This window comes from Anabrus simplex, chromosome 1 (genome assembly GCF_040414725.1).
Source record: "Anabrus simplex isolate iqAnaSimp1 chromosome 1, ASM4041472v1, whole genome shotgun sequence".
Classification (NCBI taxonomy): domain Eukaryota; kingdom Metazoa; phylum Arthropoda; class Insecta; order Orthoptera; family Tettigoniidae; genus Anabrus; species Anabrus simplex.
The window spans coordinates 1,097,286,705-1,097,305,410 of NC_090265.1; the positions used below are offsets into that span (position 1 = coordinate 1,097,286,705).

Here is an 18,706-nt window from a genome sequence, read left to right on the forward strand (position 1 = left end):
TGTATAGTATGGGTATTTATTTTAGTCATTTTTACGCGAAATATGTCAAATTTTAAAAATAATTTCGGAAGTAAATGAATTAAATTGCTTTACGTCGCAGCAACGCAGAAAGTTCTTATGGCGATGATGGGATAGGAAAGGGCTAGGAGTGGTAAACTGTCAGCTATGTGGCCCAAACCGCGCAGCCACTTGCTCCGTAATTTAGGATAAGACGTGTTATTGTCAGCTTACCAGGATATGAAAGGGATTTCGGTGAAGTATTAGTTCCACAAGAATCGAAATGAACACTATTGGGCCAACTATGTTAATAAATACACTTCATTACCGTTCATTACACTTTATTTTCAAACCGACGATAGCTTATTACATACTAAAGGGTGGTGGGATTGTCAGGCGAATAAATGAACGATAAAACTGCGTTTAAACAAGAGGGTAGGCAGCTTGAGTAGCCAGACCGCACTGGTTGTTCATGTTACGGTAGACGTAGAAGTATCCACTCTCTCCCCAGGAAGCTCCCCAAGAGTTCTTGACGATCCAGTAGTCATAGCCATCAGTAGTCCTGCCGTACCCGACAACCAGCACACCGTGGTCTAGTTGGGTGCTACTGCACTGAGGATCGTAGTAGATACCTGGAAGAATTAAGATAGCATACGTTGATTAAGTAAATCGATTAAAGTGCCTAATGATTTTTTCTATGTATCATAAATCTCTTTAAAAGAAGTTATATATCCTGAGAGTTATAAAGCTTTATATGAGAATAAAAAAGTGTAATAATGACAGGTTTATTATGGTATGATGGAGAACCACAGGATATTTCTAGAACAAGAATTGTTCCAGGAAATCCAAACAAACCAGACGTATTGAGCATGACATGATTTAAATAGCTATTCCTATTGTTTTCCATCGTTTGGTTTTTACTTAGGCTATATTTCAGGTCAATTTCATGTTCTCTGTATAGGATATTTTGTGACTCTGAGACACGGCCATATTATTAACGTTTTAGTGAACAATTTTGCTACCTTGAGCCAATAATAATAATAATAATAATAATAATAATAATAATAATAATAATAATAATAATAATAATAATAATAATCCTATGGCCTCAACTAACGTATGCAGGCACTTTGATTTAACATCATCTAGGTTGTCTGCAATTTCAACGTTTCGATTTACTCTACCAGATTGGTGAGTAAACGGGATGTCTGTTGGGTGATTAATGGCTGTTTTAATATTTTTTTCATGTAAACACCAAATGTGTCACCTGATATATTTTACATGCCGACATCGTACGATATGAAGGCCCTGGGAGGGGTGGAAGGTAAAGGCTTCCACTATCCATAACCTCGGCACTTCGTAGGGTTCATTGGTTACTTCTACGCCCGGCCGCCTTTGCCCCAAGGAATTAACTTGGTACTCATTTTTTGTGTAGGTTGAGTGAACCTCAGGGCCATGTTCACCTCCGGAACTGGAAATCTCGTTTCTTAAATTTTTCGACTTCCTGACGGGGAACCGAACACGCCTTTACCGCATTGGCTAGGCAGTCCCGACGACATGGATTGCTGAATGGGATTTTTCTGCCCTTCAAAAATCCGACTTCCTCTGCTGGGACTGAACCAACGACCTTGGGATCCAGAGGCCGACACTCTACCACTGAACCGCAGAGATAACTATCTTGAGCCAAATGTTGAACGTTGTACCTGCCCATATTTCCTGTTACTTGTACGTGAACTCTGCACCGCATGAATATTCATCATACCTTAGTCCTCTTTAAGGAGTAGAAAGAAATGGGACCAAAACTGAGAACTGAAGGAAAGTGATTTAATCTGACGAAGTTCTTACTCTCAACAAAATTACAGATTCCTGTATATATCGCGATCGATCAAGAGCGTTCAGTAGTATATCGTCAAAAGGTATTTCTTCCGTGTGTCTTGGTCAACAAAGGCAGAAAAAAATTAAATAAAACAGATTTCCTGGCTGGCGCGAGAAAATAAATATAATTAGCTCTCTATACTGAAGATCTTATCAGAATGAACTAATTATTGTATTTGTCCTGTTGGAGACTATAACAAGTTTGTAACTTTAAGGTAAGAAGCTAGGAAATAATGTACCTCCGCTGTAGAACTGGAAGGACTGCCGACTGGCGTCCATTGCAACTGACACTGGTCCAACATTGCCGACTGCCTCAGCCAACTGAGCCTCATTACCGCTTTGGATGTCCACGTAATTGGAGATGGTGGCTGCTGAGTTGTAAACGTTGTAGCGACAGTAGCCGAGCTGAAACAAGATTTTTAAAATGTTAAGTTCTCAAATACGAAGTATGAACAACATCTGGAAATCAAGAGGTATATAGGTACTGTGTATGTTGGTCGATAAAAAAAAGGAATGAATATACGGCTAACGATTTTTGGTTTATAATAGAAGAAAGCAAGATTGCAGTTTTATATGACAGTTTGACGTAAAATCCGAATCACAGGAACTAAAACCCGAAAAGATTTTGAAGACACTTTTCTTTATATTAAAAATTGCGAAATTTACTATTTAAGACTGACAATATTTACCAAACTTTCTGCTTGGTGTGTTAAAAGAAATTGTTTATAAAACTGATATAAATTCAAAATCACACATTAAGTGTTCTTTAAGTTTCTGAGGCAAGTAAATTAGACAGTTTCTTCATCAAAACAGAATCTTCAAAAGAACTAGAGTGGTAATTCAATTCGAACTTTTATGGTCGTAGGTCTACCACAATGCTAAACGTAATCACTCAAGTCAAATGTTGGTGTATACACTGCAGAACAAGTGGTGAAAGTGAAATTCAGTGTGAAGAATTTAGGCTAGCAATAAAGGATGATCTTTAGACAAAATAATCTCACAAGTATGTGCTTAAATGTAATATTTACATTCACGTAACGCAGGTCTAAAAGTATTTTGAAATCATATTTCTATTTCGTAGGCTAAGATAATAGTAATTATTATTTCATTTGTGTATGTTTGCAATGTTTCATATCTGTGGCAATAATTCTACTCTTTCCGGTGATCGCTCTATATGAAAATTACTCTATGAAACTATTGCGTGTCGCTTAAATGCGGCCAGTATCCAGTATTCGGGAGATAGTAGGTTCGAACCCCACTGTCGGCAGCCCTGAAAATGGTTTTCCGTGGTTTCCCATTTTCACACCAGGCAAATGCAGGGGATGTACCTTAATTAAGGCCACGGTCGCTTCCTTCCCACTCCTAGCCCTTTCCTGTCCCATCGTCGCCATAAGACGTATCTATGTCGGTGCGACGTAACGCAACTAGCAGAAGAGAAACTATTGCGAACAAGAGGTGTAGACTTTTACCATTGACGTGTTATGGCTACATGAAGAACGTAAGAGTTCAAAACATTTGATTTATACATAAGAAGCTAGTTTTATGTTTCGTTTATGAGGATGTACTTACTCGTGCTTCATATGGGTAAGACCTCTCAGTATCGATACCGTGGTTATCGATCACGTACTGGAAGGCGTACTGCATAACTCCACCGTTACAAGCGTTATTTCCATATCCAGTGGAACAATCGATCAGGTTCTGTTCACTGAGAGACACAGTCTGGCCTGTAGCCCTGTAGTGTTGACCTTCGATGGCGCCAGTCTGAAATAAATATCAAAGCAAGTGAAAAACGAGAAATTTAGAGATTTAATGATAAAATTCCTAGAAGTAACAGCTATGGATAGAAATTCCTTGAATGGCATTCTCATACGAACAAGAATGACTTAAACACTTCAGGAACTTCCCTTTTGTAGATAATTGTCCTATTGTAGAATACCAAGTCCTTGAAAGATCTTCGTCATGGAGACAAATGTACTCATAACTTTTCTCAGAATCTACCAATTTAAGTAGTTATTACCTCAAAAGAAAGCGCTTGATCCACTGAGTGTTTTAGACCAAAACGAACTGCGTAACTGAATTAGAACGAAAGATTTAATTGCTTCAGTGAGAAAAAAAAATGTTGAAGAAATGGGACGTCAAATTGAATGTGCACTCATAACTTTCCTCAGAATAAAACAATTTGAATAGTTAAGAGCTGAAATGAAAGATCTTGATCCACTGAGTGTTTTTTAGGTCAAAACGAACTCCGTACCTCAATTAGAGTCAAGGATATGATAGCTTCAAAGAGACAAAAAATTGAAAAATCAAATAATTTGAGGAAGGCGAAAGTTAAGTCATTTATAGTGCCTGATGACAAATCTAAACATAAATACCTTTCAGTTAAAAAATGAAGGAAATCGACCGGATGGAATGGCAGAACTGACTGACTTTAGTTTTCATCAACTTTTTTAATATATAGATTTGATGACAATTCTACAGTCGCATCAAATCTTTAGCCAGTATTAAAGCGACTAGTTTAAATGATTGTGTATGTAATTAAATAAATCAGTAACTTTTAAGGATACTTAAATACGGCTGGTTGATGGACCTTTTGACACGTAAACGTTTTTAGGCGCATAATCAAGGAGATTGCCAGCGCCATTGAGGGGGTGTAGAGAATTTATTAGAATGTGTCAAGAAAAAAAAAGCAAAGAACACAAGATGCAGAAATAAATTAGGAAATATAGTATGAAGTACATCTTGTTTGCTATTGAACCCCGAAGTTGGTGTGGGAGGTTATATAGATAGAGTTATAAAACGCCATCCACACACACTGAAGGTCTTCACGTTAAATTTCATTTTCTTGATTTCCAGATCCTCAGACAGAATCTTTGTAAAGAAATTTTAGTTATCATTACTGCTGGAGATGCGTTTTTGGACGATCTGTTTCAAAATGTGAAGAAAATGCTGCTAAAGAATTCAGAAACCAAGGGTATCATTCTCAGTACTGAAATAGTGAGTCTACTTCTGAGCTTACATTAATGACGTATCCCATTAGGCGACGTTTAAATTCGATATAAGACTACAAATACAGAGTATCAGCGACCAGAAGTAAGGGATATAGAGATACTTACAGCGCTGAATGACCAGCATGATCCACACTGTCCCTGGTTCTTCACCTCAGACACGGCTCCAGTTTGACGCCAGTCAATTGAAGCGGGAGCCTTCACGTTGGGCTGACTAACGTAGGGAGTTCCCAGCTTGCGCATTTGTTGGCCGAGGGTGCTGTTGTATCCGTTGACCATCCTCACGAACTCATGATGGCGCTGCAAGTCGATCATAAAATGCAATTAACACGCCATGTCATGAGAAAATAATGGATAATTTTAGAAGATAAATATGAAGAATTAAGCGACACCGAAGAAGTACTCACCAGATCTCCAAAGTGGTTCATGGCCATAGAGTAGGTGACCTCTCCCTTAGCGTATTTGGCATTGTGCTCGGCGATCTTCTGCTTATTCTCCATGTAGATTTGCATACGGAGTTCCTCTTCAGCAACGCTAGAATATTTCTTGCCATGCTGGAGCTAGAATTGAAAACATCAAAGTGATATAAAAAGAAGGAACAGTTCACCTAACAGCAATTTTCATGCAGAATATGTTGTTCTGGACGACGTACTTGGCCAAAAGCAACATAGTGCATGCGTGTAATCTGTCGTGGTCATTGTTAAGTGTAATTTCACAGTGTGAAAAGTAACCCTATTTATATATGACATGTTTCGTTTACCCCTTTTTGTGTCTTAAACATTGTTAGGGCGATTAATAATTGTCTATTAGAATCAACTGGTAATAGTAGTATGAACACGATGTAAAAACAGAAGTTATGTATAATAAAAAAATACACTCCGAGTTCAATCCCATGAAAGTTGATACTTGGAATAAGTGAAAGTTCCTCTAAAAAATCGATGGACCGGGCGAGTTGGCCGTGCGCGTAGAGGCGCGCGGCTGTGAGCTTGCATCCGGGAGATAGTAGGTTCGAATCCCACTATCGGCAGCCCTGAAAATGGTTTTCCGTGGTTTCCCATTTTCACACCAGGCAAATGCTGGGGCTGTACCTTAATTAAGGCCACGGCCGCTTCCTTCCAACTCCTAGGCCTTTCCTATCCCATCGTCGCCATAAGACCTATCTGTGTCGGCGCGACGTAAAGCCCCTAGCAAAAAAAAAAATCGATGGAAGCAGTGTCTTAGCTTCAAAAGCGTGAAAACGTCTAAGATAAAATATTTTTATTTCGTCAGATACAGTTTGTTCCATATTTTATCATACATTTATATGTTCCTTATTTCTATATGCATTCATTTATTATTCCCTCATTTTAACTAAAATTATTTCAACAAAAATTATTAAATACTGGGTAATGATATGAGAAGTATGAGAGAAAATGTTTAGCGATTACATGAATGTTACTAGCAAATATTAAATCTATACTTCTTTTGATCATTGAGCACTCGATTTTAGTCTTGCAGAGCTGTTTTTGTTGAGAATTTAGTCGTGTTATCAATGGTACAGTAATGGGACGTTTTCAGTTAGTTTCTCGTGGTTTAATGTTGAACATAATGAAAATTTGTCGAAAATGTCACAAAATACTTTCTTTAAAGAGATGTTCGTCGTTAACGGATTCACCAGCTGAAGTTATTTTTTAAGCAGTTGTGTAGGTTATTATATAGGCTTCGAAACTACACTACATCGAATGTCGATTCCATAGTTATAATGATTGCCCTCGAGCTCAGTAGCGCCAAAACGACCTAAATTGGCGGCCACATTGTTTTGACGCGTGACGTCACAGACATTTTTTTACATGTCAAATTGTAGTTTAAGAGTTTTTATTTTCTACAATGTAATTACAGTGGTGATATCATTAACAGATACGTAAATATCAGCGTTGCAAAATAGCGTCACGTTTTGTGACGGGCGTTTTAGCGCTAATATGCGCTCAGCGTCGGGCCGAAAGAAAGACATACCTGCGTCAAAAAGAGTGAGTAAAGTCGTATTACAATTATTATACAGGGTGAAGCGTAATTCGCGCACTCGAGCGTCACAGCGCGACTCCTCACATGTCAGTAATAAAAAAATGTCTCTTACAAATTTTCGTCTTGCGAGTATATCCGGTAGAAAACGGACGTTGAAGAGTAGCAATTTGGCAACAATGTAACCATATGTAGGGTAAGTGCCGCTGTCAGCACAATCTCGTTGTACTGTACAGTTGGTGCGGTGGGTAGAGTTTTTTTGGTTAGCATGCAGGAGGTCGATGGTTCGATCCTGGGTTGAGGCGAATTTTTTATTTGCTAATTTCCATCTGACATTACCTACTGTAATACAGTAAGACACCGTTTCTGAGGTCACATGTATCCTACATTTACAATAAGAAATAGACAGCTGAAACAAACAGGTTTCACATCTAGTAGATGAAGTGGTGCGAATAAATTCACGCCCACGACGTGGAAAGGGCGCCTTTCAAAGCTGACCAATGAAAACGATTGTTCGTCCATTTCTACGATCGTAGTATGTAAGTGCAAATGGTTTCTAGAGGACCCACTGCAATCGCTGTTGACGATTAAGATGCCAGATACCATACCACCTGGACTACATTCATCATCATCATCATCATCATCATCATCTGTTTACCCTCCAGGTTCGGTTTTTCCCTCGGACTTAGCGAGGGATCCCACCTCTACCGCCTCAAGGGCAGTGTCCTGGAGCTTCAGACTCTTGGTCGGGGGATACAACTGGGGAGCATGACCAGTACCTCGCCCAGGTGGCCTCACCTGCTATGCTGAACAGGGGCCTTGTGGAGGGATGGGAAGATTGGAAGGGATAGGCAAGGAAGAGGGAAGGAAGCGGCCGTGGCCTTAAGTTAGGTACCATCCCGGCATTCGCCTGGAGGAGAAGTGGGAAACCACGGAAAACCACTTCCAGGATGGCTGAGGTGGGAATCGAACCCACCTCTACTCAGTTGACCTCCCGAGGCTGAGTGGACCCCGTTCCAGCCCTCGTACCACTTTTCAAATTTCGTGGCAGAGCCGGGAATCGAACCCGGACCTCCGGGGGTGGCAGCTAATCACGCTAACCACTACACCACAGAGGCGGCTGGACTACATTTACGAAATAAAAAACCTACGTCTCAACCCAGGATCGACCACTCGACCTCATGCATGCTAACCCAAAACTCTATCCACTGCACCAACTGTACAGCACGACTAATAGATGCTGACAGAGGTAGTTACCCTACATGTGGTTACAGTGTTGCCAGATTGCCACTCTTCAACGTCATTTTTCTGACGGATATACTCGCAAGACGAAATTTTGTAAGAGACATTTTTTTTTATTGCTGGCATGTGAGGAGTCGCGCTGCGACCCCCGAGTGCGCGAATTACGCTTCACCCTGTATATACTAGCAAATATACCCGTGCTTCGCTACGGTATTTTACATTGTATACGATTGTCGAAGTAAATTACCGTACACGCAGGTTTTCTTTAAGAAAATGGAACGTCTCTTAGCGTTATCCAAGACTAGCATGGAGAGGCCCCATAGCCTACGTTGTTTCCAATGTAAAGTGCGAGTTGCGGAGTTGTGTTGATAAGGGCAGGTTCACTTGCCTGCTGCCATTCAAAATTGATTTGGACAGTTTTCATTTTAATAGAAGGCACACTTGTCTACTGTGCGATCACAACTGATTTGGGGAGTTTTCGTTACAATGGCAGGCTCCCTTTTCTACTTCCAGACACAATCAGGTAGGGGAGTTTTGAAGAAAATTGCATGGACCATTGCATTATGGTAGGCCGTCCTTACTAATGCTAGTTACACGGGAGTTGGAGAAGGACCCCCATCCTTACTGCCAGTCAAAGTCGATCTGGGGAGTATTGATTACAATAGCAGACACCCTCCTGCTGACAGTCACTATCGATTTGTAAATTATAATGCCAGACACACCCTTTCTAGATCGCAACATATCGACTTCAATTAATATATATATATATAGATCGACATACGAAAGTATATGCATGTTTACAATATTGTAGACCTTCATTTACAGATTAACTGCTGCTAAACGGTACGTTATATCGCCAGACGGATTACAGTGGTCTAAATGCATGATCTTATGACATTTTCTCTATCTCTTCTATTTATACGTTATACTGAGTTAGAAACTTTGATTAGCGGGAACTTTGGGTAAGGTTTTCACACACTGACTTATCTGACAGAGAGAAACATAGAATTTGGCGCACATATGGCTACTGGGAGGGCCAATCTTCGTGCCGAATATGATCACTCTGTCTTTCCTATAAGTGTGTCAAACTATGAGTTATACGTGTAAAAAATGCAAAATTTACGTAAGTCGAGAAATGCAGTCAAATCTAACGCATAAAGGATAGGGAGACGGCAAAACGCCATAGGACCAAAGTTGTAGGTCACTCCAGAGATTGTGCCATCTGTTTTGTGATACGACTTACCGTTTAGCCACGAAATAAATCGAAACGAAGGCCTGCACTGTCATTAAAATTGCCTCCATATTTCGATATTTTCCGGGGGGTAAAAAGTGAAAAATTTAAACATCTTGGAATTTTCCCGTCGGTTACAGGCTAAAACTCATAATTTTACCAAATTGCAATTACAGTATCTAGCTCGTCTGGCAGATTGTGCCGACGTCTTGATTTTGGAGAGAGGGGTAAATAATGAGGACTTTCAGGAAAGGAAATAAAATATAAGGAGATGGTCATCATTACACCTGAAACGGATAATTGTACGAAGTTTTCCCCTAAATAGTCAATATACAGAGACACGGTCGTTACAATTTTTTTATATAAATAAGTATCATAATAAAAATACTTCAACCACGATTACCGATACTAAAGTCCTCCTCCCCACCCTTAAGTGATTTTTCCGGAAAGAAAGAGTACGTGTTTCTTTATGTTTAAAAGATATTAATAATACCAATTTTCACGTCTGTAACATGATAATTTTTTATATATATACTGTAGATATTATCATTTTAAAAATTCACCCTCTTTTTCACTTCCCCTGTGGATTTTCCGAAAACAAATTATGCGTGTTTCTTTACTTTTACAGGTGATTCCAAATACCAATGTTCACGTCTGTAAAAATGTTACATTTTTATATATACTCTTGATATACTCATTTTAAAAATTCCCCTCAATTTTCAATCCTGTTCACTCCCCGTTAAGTGGATTATCCGAAAACAAAAAATACACGTTTCTTAATTTTTAAAGGAGATTCCAAATAACAATTTTCACGTCTGTCACATCTTCAATTCTTGAGATATAAGTATCCTTTAATCAACCCCCTTTTTACCATTTTTCAACCCGCTTAACGAAATTTTCCGAAAAAAACCGCGTTTCTTTATTTTTAAAGAAGATTACAAATTCCAATTTTTGCGTCTGTAAACTGTTAATTTTGTGAGATATAGATGTACTCATTTGAACATTTGAACAGTTCACCCTCCTTTTCACCCCCTTAGTGACGGAATATCCGAACATCCTCCCTTAGTGAGCACCTACACTGTAATGTAAATGTACCGAAAATATCATTTCTTTATGTCGAGTAGTTTTGGCTGGGCGTTGATTATAGTCACTCGGACTTGGCCTTTTATATATAACGTAATTCTTTTTTTTTTTTGCTATTTGCTTTACGTTTATTTTTGTCGTTTCATTGCTGCAAAAATGTATCCTACCCGTGATGTCTTCATGAAAATTGACAAAATATACTTTTTATTTTTCTTATTTTTGTAGAGTATTTGTTGTCAAAATAGTTTAAAAATCTGAAATTATTCATATTAATTAGACATCAACATATCTACAGTATATACTACTGATAAAAAGTGCCTCATCGAAGATTTAGCTGCGTCCTACGTTCAGATAATACTAACAAAATTTGCATAGATAGAATCTAAATACCTTCAGCCTTCTATTAAGGTGTGTCTACTTGAATTTCAGGAACCCACATTTTACTGATTTAATTCTCAATATTCACATCTGTAGGGAAGATATTATTTATCTTAACCTAATAAATCTTCTTCTACGTATTCTATTTCCTTATCAATTGGGGTCGGCATTTGATGTCTATTTAACCTAGTTTTACGACCGCATGCCCTTCCTGACGCCGACCCTATACCTAGAGGGATGTACTCAATTTTGCGTATCTTTGTAGTGGTTGGTAGTGTGTTGTGTGTAAATGAAGAGGTGCATTAAGACGAACACAAAAGCCCACTCCCCGAACAAGAGTTAAAATCCCCGGACAGACCGGGAATCGAACTCGGGACCCTCTGAAACGAAGGCCACCATGTTCACCATCCAGCCAATACTTAACAAAATAAATCTTCTGCGATATAATTATCCTTATTTATCTCTGAAAACCACTGCCGTACTGAAGAAGCAAGATGTCAAGGTTTTTTTAAACTGCATCCCGAAGTTAGTGCATACACTGTATTAATTTGATGATTTTTTAATGAATTGATGTATTATTCGAATTGAATTTAAAATACAACTTTTAAATCCTTGCATTTATGTTATCTTACAGTTTAAGTATTGTCTTAACCTGCTACTATCTTAAATATTGCTGTAATATTTCTAGACAGTTGCACATGAAGGTTAAATTTATTTTTAATGGTTTTCGTCACTGTTGATTTCATTTCTCTATTCTTTGTCTTATTAATTATTATTAGGTTAATATTCTATCAAATTTACTATTTACGTACTTTTTGAAGACCGCGGAATATTTTCCCTACATCTGCACGGAAGTGTTTGTCTGCTTGATTTTCGTAATAATATTTGTGATGTTTTATTGTACTATATTTCGCCAGTTATTTGTACTTGTTTAAGAATATCTTACCTTGAAGGTGCGCCACTCCTGCTTTTGCTGGCTCGAGAAAGTGGCTGCCTGACTGACGGCAACCAACGCACACACTGCCAAAAACAGCTTCATGATTTCTGCAACATAAGCCATACGGTTACACAGGCTAAAGTACCTGTGAGATTTTAACTTCTCGACAACAGTTTAAATACAGTAATTGAATCGGTTATTTTTTAAAACCCGTAAGTCTCTCATTTCGTCATTGTCATGTTATGGGAGAAAATGAAAGCTGCAACATAGGTGCATCATTCTATGTAGAAATCCCCATAAGTATTTTGAATAGAGTGGATGTGAGGGCACTGGGAAACTTTTGGTATGGTTTTGAAACTCTCTAAATCATAGTTTTTCAGGGCTCCTCAACGTAGCTATTGTTGGCTGCAACTCCTGGAGACCTCTACTGTTCAAGAAGTCTGTCCTGACCATTGAATTCCAAGGGAAGGGAGGGCCTCGAGAAAAGAAAGTAAAATTTCAGGTGTCACAGTGTAACTATTTTGTGTATTCTTTGGACCACTTTTATATAGTTTTCCCAGTACGTTGATAGTCTTATAAGCTAGAGCCTTCACCGAGCTCGATAGCTACAGTCGCTTAAGTGCGGCCAGTATCCAGTATTCGGGAGATTGTGGGTTCGAACCCCACTGTCGGCAACCCTGAAGATGGTTTTCCATGGTTTCCCATTTTCACACCAGGCAAATGCTGGGGCTGTACCTTATTTAAGGTCACGGCTGCTCCCTTCCCACTCCTAGCCCTGTCCTGTCCCATCGTCGCCAAAGACCTATCTGTGTCGGTGCGACGTAAAGCAACTTGCAAAGCTAGAGCCTCAGGCTTCTTAACTGTAGTCCCAGTGTCATTATGATGCCAGAAAAAAAAGAGCGTGCAAACAGAACATTCCAATTAATATGCAGAAAATGGAGGATTTTAACAAATTGGAAGGATACATACCGAATGAAAGGGAAATTCAAAGATTCTGGGAAACCGTGTACAACAGGGATATCACTGACAGAGACATTGGTTAAATTTTTTATTTTAAAATCATTTTTACGCTGTGCACTTTGATAAAAACGCAATTTTCTTAATTTTCTAGCGATGTTTTTACTAATTGACATGGACATTATTTTCTAGATGAATTTTGTAATTCAACATGTTATTGTTTGAAACATGTGGCATGTTATGATAAAACATTCTTCAATAGTTTTTGTAATCCCGTGTCATGAACATTTAAACCAGTCTTGCAACAATTGTAATATTTTTACAAGCAAATTACATACCTCCATGGTATAATGAATGAAGATTTAAATTTCAGAAGCAATAAAAGCATATAAACGTTCTCTACGCAATTAATTATTGAGTTTTCCTTATTTTCCCACAAGTTTACAATTCTCGACTTACGGGGTTTAAAACATAACCAATTCAATTACGAATTATTTTTACCATTATTGCAAAAAAAAAAAAAGTAGTTCGACATAAGAAGGAATTAGGGACTATTCTAATGGAGACGCGTCCTTATGTGAACTTGCCACTTCTTAGTTCGACAGAATGATTTCGTTGCTGTGCCAGTAATTAATAAGTGAAATTTATATATTCATTGATTTATTGTTAATTAATTCATTCAATTTTACCATAAGTGTGATTGCCACAAGGTCACAGAATATTTATAGGTATTTCATTTTACATTAGTTAATAATGTCTAGTCTAGTCCATCTGTCATGACGTAATCCATGCAAAATAGTTTCGAGGAATAGCCACTGAATACATCAATAAGCTTGTAGGTAGGCCTGGTTGAAATTAGGCTCAGTGTAGACAATGAGGACTTCTAGGCCTATCTAAATCTTTAAACTAATTCGTATTAACTTACCTGGGAAGACGGCTACTGCAGAATGTTGGTTCCCCTTGGAAAAAGTTCTCTTATATATCCTTCATGATGAGGTGATGAGCAAGCGAAGGGCGGCTGACGATATTATCAAGGTCTAATGATTAGATCCCACTCATCAGTAGATCATGGTTGCCGAAATATGATAACAAGTGCTCAGTATCTGTGATGGTCATTAAGGTGAGTCGCGTGATGTCCGAATTCATAATAAACATATATCTCGATTGTATTAAAAAGTATATTAAGATAACTAGCGCCCCTCGATTGGGTCGGAATAATAGATAGCCAAATGTATTATTTATATTGTATGAAGAAGAACATTATTAGTTTTGTTTTTAATTAAAGATTAAGCTATTAGCCTTACTTTCCTGTAAATAATTATAATTATTACTACTAGCCTATATTGATTAATCTGCCCGAAATTACAGATGAACATAGAGGAACATGATACTGAAATAAATGTATAAATTAATAGCCTACCGCAGTTATAAACCAAGGAAATTAAATATAAATTCAAAGAAAATAAATTGTGTTATTTGTGACGCACTGAGTGCTCAAAATTACTAAATGCCGTGTCCGGCTCCATGGCTAAATGGTTAGCGTGCTGGCCTTTGGCATACATTTCGTGCTCCCCACAGGCGCGGCTGTTCTTATTAGACTTCTAGATTGGGTCTTCTCTGACATCAAATTCGAATATCTCTACCATTACCTTGATGATGTGATTTTTTTGAGACCTTTGAAGAGCATTTATGTCATCTTCAGGAAGTCCTAAATCATCTTCGTAAGGCCGGATTAACAGTAAAGTTATCTAAGGTAGCTTTTGCTAACTTGTAAGTCCTTCTTAGGGCATATTGTATCACCCGATGGAGTTTCAATCGTCCATTCTAGAACGCAGGCGATTTGTGACTTTAAGCCTCTTAAAGATGTTAAAGGAATTGCTAGATTCATCGGCATGGTGAATTTCTCCAGGAAATTTATTGCCAACTTTGCTAATAGGGCGGCGTCCCTAAACCTCTTCCGTAGGAAAGGTGTCCATTTCGAATGGGGGACATCGCAGCAAGCTGCGTTCGAAAACCTGAAGTTAGCTCTCTGTAACCCCGCAGTCCTAGCTACGTCAGATTTCTCTAAAACGTTCACTGTTCAGACAGACGCCTAATCATCTGCAGTTGTTGCTGTCCTTCTTCAAGAAACCGAACTCGGAAGGCGGTCTATTTCCTATGCGTCTAGGACCTTATCGGCTCAAGAAGTCAGGTACTTCATATATGAATTAGAAGGACTTGCTGTCTTGCTTGCCTTGGAGAAATTCCGCTTGTATCTCGAACATGTCAAATTCGAATTGGAAACCGACAGTCAGGCTTTGATTTGGATTTTAGCTAGGTCCCGTCGTACTGGCCCTATCGCCTGTTGGGCTATCCGCTTTTCAGTTTGACGTGCGACACATCCGGGGATCAGAAAATGTGGTCGCGGACGGGTTAAGCAGCATGGTTTCTGGTGATGTTGTTTCCATTGAGCAGGAGGAAAGTTCTTCTCATTCTACTTCCATACGTTCTAGTGTTAGTGCTATTTTGACTGATGCCCCTATGTTATTCCGTGACATTGGAAAATATCAGCGGGAAGATCCAGTGCTGGCTTCTATTATGGAAACCATTTCTTCTGCGGAACATGTTGTCCCTTATGTTCTGAGGAATGGGGTTCTGTGTTGTCCTTCGAGGCATGATCAAAATATGAAAGCTGTAGTTCCAGCTGTTCTTGTTCCCATGATTTTCAAGTGTTATCATGAGACACCCATTAGGGGAACGTTTAGGCATCTTCAAAACAAGAGAAAAATGAGAGAAATGTTCATCTGGAAGAGTATGGACGGCGAAATTAGGGAAATGTTTAAAGCTTGTAAAACTTGCTTGCTTAGTAAGGCCACCTTGTCCACTAAGCTTGGGTTATTGTCATCTTATCAAGCATCTCGCCCTATGGAGTGCTTATATATAGATTACGTCGGACCCTTCCCTCAATCTAAGGTGAATGGGAACAAACTCATCCTCTTGTGTGTAGATGCTTTCACCAGGTTTTAATGGCTATTTCCGACTAATCTAGCCACCGATCAGTCTAAAATTTCTTGTATTAATACTATTTTCGCTTCTTTGGTCCTTGTAAATACATAGTCACTGATAATGCCAAGGCATTCACCTCTAATTTATTCTGCAAATTTTGTTTTGACTTATTCATCTCACATGTAACTACATCGGCCTATTACCCACAACCATCTCTTGCCGAGCATGTTAACCGTAATCTTCGATCTGCTTTGATCGCATTTCATCACGAAGACCATTCTAGGTGGGATACTTCACTGTATTGGTTATCGTTTGCATTATTCAACTCGGCTGTTCACGAGTCACAAAAGTTACACCTGCATCTCTCATGTATAAGTTCGTTCATAACGCGCCATTGTATAATCAGTGGTCAATCAATGGGATTTTGCCAGAGACAATAGACCCTGATAATATCATGGATCTGTGGAGAAAGGTTGAAAGTAACCTTAAAACTTCTCATCACTGTTGCCCAAGAAAGATATGATCGTGGATGGAGACTCACCAATTGGTGACCAAGCCATGGTAAAAATTTCGTTCCTGCAGACAAGCTTGCCTCCTGATTTCATGGACCGTGCATAATTCTGGAATTCTTAACGCCGGTCACCCTCTTGGTGAGCATCCAGGCATCAAAAGAATTTTAGGGTTCATCTGTCCCAAGTAAAACCTGTATGACAGCTCTGTTTTTCAGTCTAGGCCACCAAGTCATGGCATTGTGAATGTAATTATATTTCTTTCCTTAACAGCTTAGAATCTTACATTTTGGTGTATAAGTTGAAAGATGTGGCCTTCTGCCCTGCTAACTCGGTAAAAATATCTAAGGTAGACCTTGTAAACCGTTGTGCAAACCTTCAGTAACTTTTTTCTTTCCGTTCCTGCTTGCCATTACCTTGCCCCTGCCTCCAAGCCTGAGCCTGGATTCCACACACTCATCCTCGACGCCGTCTGTCTTAACCGCACCACTAACTTAAAACCTAAAACTAATTCGCTCCATAAAACAATCACTGTTGCCCAAGAATTATTATTACAGTGCCCTAATGTCATTTGTGGCTGTGTCATAACAACTGGCGAGAGATACTGGCGTGGGATAAGGGCTCACCTCGCTGTGGTCCAGTTTCCTTCACTACGGCAATCTTGAGCACCATAATTAGTGGCAAGGACGGAGATGCGCTTTCACAACCGCCCACTTCATTATTAGGCAAAACTTCAATATTTGGTCCGTGGCGACCATCACCATGGCTACCCCTCTCAAGGTAGCGGGAGGGACGTATGTGAGGGTACTTGGTGTGGTCCGGGGGACGCCACCCAGGCATTGGCAGAGGCGGTCGCTCTTACCGTCAACCTTAGACATAACTGACCGGCCTTCCACAACATCATAAACACTTCAAGAATTATTTTACTCAAAATATCTGGTGAATGGACTTTTCATCAAGAATTTTTTTTGACTTCCATCTATAATTTTCAAAATTTCTAACATGTAAAATGTCAAAACTGTATCAACGGTAGAAGGACTTTCGGCGTTGGAGGTCTGTACCGGAGGTACACCAACACCGTACATTCAACTTAAACTCTATTTAGAAGGCCATCTATAATACGAACAGCGAACCTTCTATTGGAAGAAGTTTGAACGTTTATCGTCAGATGTGTCCACTGTCGTCTGATGTGCTCCCTCTGGCGTGAGGATGAACAATTAATTTTCAAAGTAATTTTGTTCTGAATTGTTTATAGATTGTTTTTGGTGTTCTAAGGTTACTAGCACTTCTGTCACTTCCCGCTTGCTTAAAATTGTTGTCAATCAGGAATTTTTGAGATTTATTGAATCAACCTATAGTAATTGTGGGTGTGTGCAGGGCCCCGGCCCAGAGAATTCTGGAACCTACCTCTCCGCTATAAAAGCTGGGACCTTTTAGGCATGTTGTCTTTTTATCACTCCAGTCAAGAGGTTTAGAGTGTGTTCATAGAGGAGACAGGGGCTTCCCTTGTCCATCTCCGGAAGGCCCACCAGTTCAAGGTAATGGCAGACACCTTTTAATCATGTAATAGTCTCAGAAAGCTAACGTGAGGGGAAGGTTCCAAAATCCATTTAATGTCAATCTTTCAATGTAAATTTTCCTACCGAGTCTAAATACCTTAGTCTAACTTAGGGAATAAAGAGTGTGAACCTTTTATCCCCCTTCAACTTGATATTGAAGTGACAATGATTTCGTAAACTTTAATATGTTCCTTTTTCGTAATTTAAAACTTTATCCTCATCTAGTCACCTCTGTAGTATGGGCTTAGCCTCTGTATCTTCGGGCCACAAAGCCCACATAGGGTTTTAAGAATTTTCAAGTGACTTTTTTTCTATTTGCTTTCCGTCGCACCGACACAGATAGGTCTTATGGCGACAATGGGATACGAAAGGGCTGGGATTGAGAAGGAAGCGGCCGAGGCCTTAATTAAGGTACAGCACCAGCATTTGCCTCGTGTGAAAATGGGAAACCCCGGAAAACCATCTTCAGGGCTGCCGACAGTGGGGTTCGAACCTACTATCTCCCGGATGTAAGCTCACAGCTGCGCGTCCCTAACCGCACGGCCAACTCGCCGGGTAAGTGAATTTTCTAAGGAGTGCAAGTGTTCGCTTCCTAACATTTTGATTTTGACCAATAACCTTAATGTTTTCTTCCACTAAGGCCCGGTAGAATGGGCATTTATTGCCCCTGTTAAAGTTTAACTTTCAATTTAAATGTAACTTATACTGTTGGGCGGGTAAGATAGTGGAAACTGTTTTTATTGTCCTTAAAGTTATATTGTGCCTTGGTGAGGCTTGAATCTTGAAAATTTTGGAGAGTAGTCTCCTGAAAAATTAAGTGTGTGGAGCAAAGACGCTTTTTTTGAATGTAGTAAATTTTGGAGCTCAGTCTCCTAGAGGATTAATTGAATCGAGCAGTGGCGCTCTTGTGAACTTTGTAACTGGGGAACTTGAATCTCATTCTGTTAATC

General features: G+C 39.3%; 1 protein-coding gene across 1 annotated transcript; it reads right to left on the reverse strand.

Moving 5' to 3' along the window:
* Positions 1–321: 321 nt before the first annotated feature.
* Positions 322–13,675, reverse strand: LOC136876490 (procathepsin L). The gene is made up of 7 exons (XM_067150491.2): positions 13,629–13,675; positions 11,756–11,853; positions 5,285–5,437; positions 4,986–5,177; positions 3,442–3,633; positions 2,112–2,277; positions 322–629 (listed from the first exon to the last, which is right to left on the reverse strand). The coding sequence occupies exons 2-7, from the start codon at positions 11,846–11,848 to the stop codon at positions 421–423; spliced, it is 1,005 nt and encodes a 334-aa protein (XP_067006592.2). The 5' UTR covers positions 11,849–11,853; positions 13,629–13,675; the 3' UTR covers positions 322–420.
* Positions 13,676–18,706: the final 5,031 nt, after the last annotated feature.

Excerpts from the sequence above, each read along its gene's own strand:
- LOC136876490 (XM_067150491.2), bottom strand. The coding sequence starts at position 11,848 with ATGAAGCTGTTTTTGGCAGTGTGTGCGTTGGTTGCCGTCAGTCAGGCA. Across the intron at positions 3,634-4,985 it reads CATGCTGGTCATTCAGCGCT|ACTGGCGCCATCGAAGGTCA; the intron begins GTAAGTATCTCT and ends TATTTATTTCAG. Across the intron at positions 2,278-3,441 it reads CTTACCCATATGAAGCACGA|CTCGGCTACTGTCGCTACAA; the intron begins GTAAGTACATCC and ends ATCTTGTTTCAG.